The sequence below is a fragment of the Aulostomus chinensis genome, chromosome 14 (genome assembly GCF_037954235.1).
Source record: "Aulostomus chinensis isolate RoL2024-O1b breed Wild chromosome 14, RoL_Achi_v1.0, whole genome shotgun sequence".
Taxonomy (NCBI): domain Eukaryota; kingdom Metazoa; phylum Chordata; class Actinopteri; order Syngnathiformes; family Aulostomidae; genus Aulostomus; species Aulostomus chinensis.
The window spans coordinates 22,383,799-22,390,293 of record NC_141333.1 but is presented as its reverse complement, the minus strand read 5'-3'; the positions used below and the strand labels follow the sequence as shown (position 1 = coordinate 22,390,293).

The following is a 6,495-nucleotide window of genomic DNA, read 5'->3' as shown; positions in this document are numbered from 1 at the left end:
GGATCTCAAGTAGCCAGGGATGAAACCCCCACTGCGATCCTGCCCCTCACACCACTTCCTGAGGTGTTGGGAGACCCATTTGACCACATCTGATTGATCGTGTGAACACCGATGTGTCCTCAAGTGACTCAGACAAGGACGCGGCAGGAAAACAAGCCATCTATTCAGGATGTGGTCGTTGTTCTGGCGACAGTGCACACATTCATTGTAGTTCTTGAAACAGCTTGTTGTTGTCAAAGCTAGCCCGTGCTAAACTAATCTGGCACTTGACTGCCTGGCTGTCTGCCCTTTGACCTTTGGGTCACGAAAATGAAAACCCCTGGATGCATTTGGAGAAGCCTGGTAGGTGTAAGTGGCGATGTGTCTCGCTGCCCACCTGTGACGCCGTCACCTGAGATGTGTTTTAAAAGACATCACAACTGACGGATGACATTCGCACCCCACAACTTCTTCTGCGTTACAATAAACACACAAAGCACTCATAATCTACTCCTGCATGCAAATAAATCTAAGCGACGAACAAACCTTTGGTCCATCAAATCCTGTAGAAGCTCATACATGCAAGGATCACGATGAGGTGAACACATCTGCACAACAGTCTAGAGGCCTGATGAGGTAGAAGGAGTGGTCTACCTCTCATTACCTTCCTGACATCCACTCAATGGGCAGAAAAATAGTGTTCATTAATAACCACTAGGGGGCAGCGTCTTATAATCACAGTAATGCAGCTCGAGTAACACCTGTCCCTCAACGCCGCTCGCTTATATTTTCTAGTCTCCATCTAACTCGAGCTCTCATTTCTGTTTAATTTATAACCGTCAGTTTGAGGGGTGAGGGTTGAAGGGTTCGTTTTTGAAGCGATGTTACAAACAAAAAAAAACTTGCTTTCATTTTTCTCGCAACTTAAAAAAGTTTATCTGATAAATTTCCCTCAACAGATCGTTTGGACGAGGATTTTTTATCGACCAGATGCAACTTTATAAGAGGCACTTGTGCCCTGCACATGTGTGCGCGACCTTTGAACCGCGAGCGGCGTGTGTGCGCTCGGCGCGGCGCTATAAAAGCAGCAGCCTCGCAGGGAGCGTCAGGTAAACCAGGTGAAGCCTGCGACTCACCGCCGACAGCTCCGGACCAGCCAAGAGCGCTCAGCTGCAGGTGCGTCCCTTACACCGTGGGGTCCCATGGATGTAGTCCGGGAAAGAATAATGGCGGCATGATGCAGTGGTTCCCAGCTGGTTCCCAGTCGGATGAACTGTGTTTGTTAGCATCACTCTGTGTAATCATCAGAGGATAAACTGAGGAGAGAGAGACCAAGTACTACTGACTCCAGATTTTATTTATGTACCTGCTGCTTCTAATTCTGTGGGATTATATATATATATGTGTGTGTGTGTGTATGTATGTATGTATGTATATACATATATATGTATATATATATATGTGTGTGTGTATGTATGTATATACACATACACATACATATATATATATATATATATATATATATATATGTATGTATTAAAACTAAATTGTTTTTTTTCACATGTAGGAAAAAGTTGTATCCGTTTGGCTTTTCAGTCCCCAGACAATCATGGCTCCCAGACCACAAGCAGAGTCGGATTCTTCCCCCTCTCTTGGTAGGTCTTCTTTTTCTTTTGAATGCAACAACAAACTATGATGAAGTCTCTCTGACGTTCCCGCCTGCCCTCCCTCAGATGGCAGCACCCCGGCTAAAGATTCCGCTGTTCTGCCGGCTTACTCCACCGTGGACCTGGTGGCTGATGATCCAGCCGAAGAAAATCCCTGGGAGCTCCCAGAGCTGAAAGACTCCGGGATCAAGTGGTCAGGTGAGGCAGCTGGCTGGTCATCCTCACCACAGTGCGGAAGCCCTCTCATTGACAGCCTCTGATTCAGTGTGTTATTGTTTTTTGTTGTTTTTATGCAGAGCTGAATACAAAAGAGAAGATTCTAAGAGTTCTGACCGGTGTTGTGAAGCTGGCCCTGCTGCTGGGACTTCTCTACCTGTTTATCTGCTCACTAGATATCCTCAGTTCTGCTTTCCAGCTGGTCGGAGGTGAAATGATCATGAATTAACAGAATGATATGTAATTATTGTTGTATCTGCTTATGTAATGTGTGTTTTTGACCAGACGGTGTGTGTGTCTGTGTGTTCAGGCAAAGCTGCTGGTGACATCTTCCAGGACAACGTTATTCTGTCCAATCCTGTGGCGGGGCTGGTGATCGGGGTGTTGGTCACAGTGCTGGTGCAGAGCTCCAGCACCTCGTCCTCCATCGTGGTCAGCATGGTGTCCTCTGGATGTAGGTGCACACGCGCAAGACTCCACAAATCACAAATTTAACTCCAAATTAACGTCCTGCTCCCTCTGGTCTTCAGTGCTGGAGGTCCAGTCAGCCGTGCCGATCATCATGGGGGCCAACATTGGGACGTCCGTCACCAACACGATCGTAGCGATGATGCAAGCAGGAGACCGCAATGAGTTTCGAAGGTAAATCAGAGCATGTCGTGATAAACAACACACAAGTAGACTGTAATAGTGCATTAAAAAGAGTTTGTTAATGCTTAGTTAACCAGAAACGAATGTGTCTGTTAATCATGTGCTAATGGTGTTCACGTTAAAATTTAAAAGTTACAGCAAAAAGTGACAAATAGCATGAATGAACACCTCATTACGCTTAAATGCTGCTTATTCAGCATTTGTGTAAACATAACTCAGCATGAACTGAGGCTTGTTCATGTACTCTCATGGTAAAGTGTTACGGAATCATAAGTGATGGCCAGACGCAGTGGTGAATGTGTTCCGTCTCCCCTCCAGGGCCTTTGCAGGTGCTACAGTCCACGACTTCTTTAACTGGCTGTCTGTGCTGATCCTCCTGCCCTTGGAAGTCGCCACAGGTGTTTTGTACAAACTCACCCACCTCATCATCGAATCCTTCAACATCCAGAGTGGAGAGGATGCCCCCGACTTGCTCAATGTCATCACAGACCCACTCACAAACTCCATCATCGAGGTAGTGGCGGCGGCATTGAAACGATCAGTAAACGAGCAGCATAACCAGGAAATGACTTCTGCCACGATCTGTCTCTTCTTAGCTGGATAAATCTGTTATCACTGGCATCGCCACTGGTGACCCGGCCGCTAGAAACAAGAGCCTGATCAAAAAGTGGTGCAAAACAAAGACCAACACGGTAAGAAGTCAACAAACGCTGCATCACATGCCACGTTAGTGCTGGATCACACTCACACCTACCAGTGACATCATCCTTTCTGTTGTGTTGTTCGATCAGAAGATGGAAAGTTGTGTATTTAAAGCCGATCTGCTCCTGCTTTCATGCACTCATCTTGTAACTCAGACTTTCTGGAACGGGACGGTGGCGAGCTGCCCTGCCGGCGCTGTCTGCTGGGAGGACGGGAACCAGACCTGGACCGAGATGAACCAGACTTGGATTGACTACCAACAGAAATGTAAGAATGCCTGAAAAAAGATAATTTTACCAAAGAATTTGGATAACTTGATCCACCAAAGTGAAATAGGAGCGAGGCGGTCGGCCTCAGCAGCCTCATCCATCCAGAGCCTCTGATGTCAGGACAATGACTTCCTTTGAGTTGTTGCAACGGCTCAGCTAATAAACCCTCCCCCACCCCTTTACCTGCTCAATAACTCTATTCATTCTGTCCCACTGAGGCACAACATGGATCACTTCCTTTAAAGTATCCTGCTCCTAATGAAAGTAAATGCCCCTGTGCTTGGTTTCAAACTAAGATCAGAATCCATTATTGAGTAATAATGACGCCCTGAGTTTGTTTTCCTGTTACAGAGGAAAACCTTGTTCCCCCAAATACCAGACTGGCTGTTTATCAGCTCGATCAATCGGAGCAGCTTTCCTCTAATGAGTCATGAACATGAAGATATTTTTAGCAGCGTGAACACATCCATGGTAAGCACCTTTTTCATGTGTCTATTACAGGCAGACACCTCTTCGTCAATGTGAACCTGCCAGACCTGGCGGTGGGCCTCATCCTCCTGGCTCTGTCTCTGCTCGTCCTCTGCACGTGCCTCATCCTCATCGTCAAGCTGCTCAACTCCATGCTGAAGGGCCAGGTGGCTGTAGTCATCAAGAAGGTGATCAACACAGGTAAAACCGCCGCAGAGCTCTCTCTCTCTCTCTCTCTCTCTCTCTCTCTCTCTGTGCGCGTCCATCCTGTTTGATAGTCAGCACACCTGCGTTCATGGTGATGCTTGATGAGCTACACAGGTACAGCCTCCCTGCTGCCTCTAAATTTGCCTCCAGGTTCAGCAGTCCTGAAGTGTGAGGGAGGAAGCTCAGGCACAAACACTGTTTTGACGGCATTTGCTGCAGTCACGTGGTCTTAATGTGTGCAGTCCCACTGTGCTCACTTCATCGGGTTTATTGCTCACCTCCCGTGTGTCTGTTTGGCTGTAGACTTCCCCTTCCCCTTCACCTGGGTGACTGGATATATAGCAATTTTGGTGGGAGCAGGAATGACCTTCATCGTTCAGAGCAGCTCCGTCTTCACCTCAGCTATAACTCCTCTAGTTGGTACGTCACCACTCAGCCACGTTCCTTCACTCCGCAGGTTAAAATGCTTTCCTTTCAACGTGTTCCAGCACTTCCGTGTTGTTATCTGTCAACAGGTATTGGTGTCATTAGCCTTGAGAGAGCCTATCCTTTGACACTGGGCTCTAATATTGGCACAACCACCACCGCCATACTTGCAGCTATGGCCAGCCCCGGAGACACTTTATCCAACTCCCTGCAGGTGAGATGCAGAACAGCGTCGCTCTCATGTCGTGTTCACACCAAAAGCAAAGCTCATAATTACACGAGAGAATATTCAGCTCGAGGGAGAAATTTGCTGCGTCGTGAAAAGCCCTGATTCTCGCGACATCGCTGATGACGCTTGAGGGAGAAGATGGAGGAAGAGCTCATGCTGCTCGTTCCACTCACTCCTCTCCAGTAGGTGGCGTTAATGCACCTGTATGCTGGTTCGCCAGCAAAGTAGAAGACGCTGATAGTCGCAGTGTTTGAGCATCTACAGCTGACGTGTTTGTCGTCCGGGGAGCGGGAATGCTGCTGCTCAGCCACCGCCAGCTGGCAAGCGGGTTTCCCATCTAAATATCCTCAAATGTTCAAGTAGATTTTACTTTGATAAAACATCGACAGATTTGATTTATAAATGTATAACAGTGGAAGTACCACTTCTATTCAGAGAGAATACTTGACCTTTCTGGCAAATACACACAAATGATCCCACAAATAACAAAACCAAGGATCCCACGACAAACTTGAGCAGGTTCAGTGGCGCTGCTTTGGTTTTGGTGTGAACAAACTTGATATTTGGTTCTAATGGCGTATTTCCCCGTAGATCGCACTTTGCCATTTCTTCTTCAACATCATGGGTATCCTCCTGTGGTATCCACTCCCCTTCATGAGGCTGCCCATCAAGTTGGCCAGAGGATTGGGGAACCGAACGGCCAAATACCGTTGGTTTGCTGCTTTCTACCTCTTCTTGTGCTTCCTGGTTTTACCTCTCACTGTCTTTGGCCTGTCGTTGGCTGGATGGCAGGCCCTTGTCGGCGTTGGCGTGCCAATTGTCGTGTTGGCCATATTTGTGATCATTGTAAATGTGATGCAGTCCCACTGCCCTCGTTTTCTACCCCGCGTCTTGCGCAACTGGGACTTTTTGCCCCGACCCCTGCACTCCATGGCGCCGTGGGACGCTGTTGTTACCTCTCTCTTGGGCTGCTGTAGCAACCACTGCTGCTGCTACTGCACATGCTGCGACTGCTGCAAGAAAAAGGAGGGCGAAGAGATCCGGAAAAACAGCAAGAAGAGCCTGGAGATGTACGACAATCCAGCCATGTCAACAGACGAGAACCCCAAGGAGGTCGTTAAAGGAACGCAATTCTGATATCAGCCACTTTGATCTGTGTCTACAAGCAGGACTCAATGCAACTACGTATTGTTTGAACACACTCCTAATCGTCCATCACTTCGTGGTGTGGTGCTCTGATGATTTTACTGGTTGATATTCTGCATGCACAGCAGAAATGTGCTGAAGAGAATGAAGTGTTGGAGAGTATGACCCCAGGAGCCGCAGTTTCTGGCCATGTGATGTTTATGATATTTATGATGTTTTCGATTTATTTTTAAGATTCATTTTTCTGTAAACCAGCACTTTGCATTAACTATGGCTGGTTCTATATTATGAATTCTTTTTATATTTCTTTTTGATGTGTTCAATAGGTTCCAAATGTTTACTGTAGCATTTGCATATTTGTTCTTCAGTATTTAAGACTATAAAATATTTGTGAATAAAAGAAATTATTATTTTTAAGCTGCTCTTGTTTTCACGTCACTTTCTTGCAGATAACACATGCTTCTTAACTACGGCCTGAAGGCACAGATATTTATAGTTACTGATGTCATATTGATCCGTTCATTTGATATTCAGC

At 46.7% G+C, this 6,495-nt stretch overlaps 1 protein-coding gene across 2 annotated transcripts; it reads left to right on the top strand.

Moving 5' to 3' along the window:
* The first annotated feature begins 1,086 nt into the window (after positions 1–1,086).
* slc34a2b (solute carrier family 34 member 2b) lies at positions 1,087–6,175 on the top strand. 2 transcript variants are annotated; one of them, XM_086223454.1, is made up of 13 exons: positions 1,087–1,155; positions 1,547–1,634; positions 1,713–1,844; positions 1,943–2,071; positions 2,173–2,316; positions 2,393–2,504; positions 2,832–3,027; positions 3,110–3,205; positions 3,371–3,482; positions 3,986–4,153; positions 4,463–4,579; positions 4,675–4,799; positions 5,406–6,175. In XM_086223454.1, exons 2-13 carry the CDS (start codon positions 1,589–1,591, stop codon positions 5,949–5,951), a joined length of 1,923 nt encoding a protein of 640 aa, XP_086079580.1. In that variant the 5' UTR covers positions 1,087–1,155; positions 1,547–1,588; the 3' UTR covers positions 5,952–6,175. The 2 variants fall into 2 exon arrangements, with proteins under 2 accessions (XP_086079580.1, XP_086079581.1); XM_086223455.1 differs by lacking the exon at positions 4,463–4,579.
* Positions 6,176–6,495: the final 320 nt, after the last annotated feature.

Excerpts from the sequence above, each read along its gene's own strand:
- slc34a2b (XM_086223454.1), top strand. The coding sequence starts at position 1,589 with ATGGCTCCCAGACCACAAGCAGAGTCGGATTCTTCCCCCTCTCTTG. Across the intron at positions 1,845-1,942 it reads CTCCGGGATCAAGTGGTCAG|AGCTGAATACAAAAGAGAAG; the intron begins GTGAGGCAGCTG and ends GTTTTTATGCAG. Across the intron at positions 4,580-4,674 it reads AGCTATAACTCCTCTAGTTG|GTATTGGTGTCATTAGCCTT; the intron begins GTACGTCACCAC and ends ATCTGTCAACAG.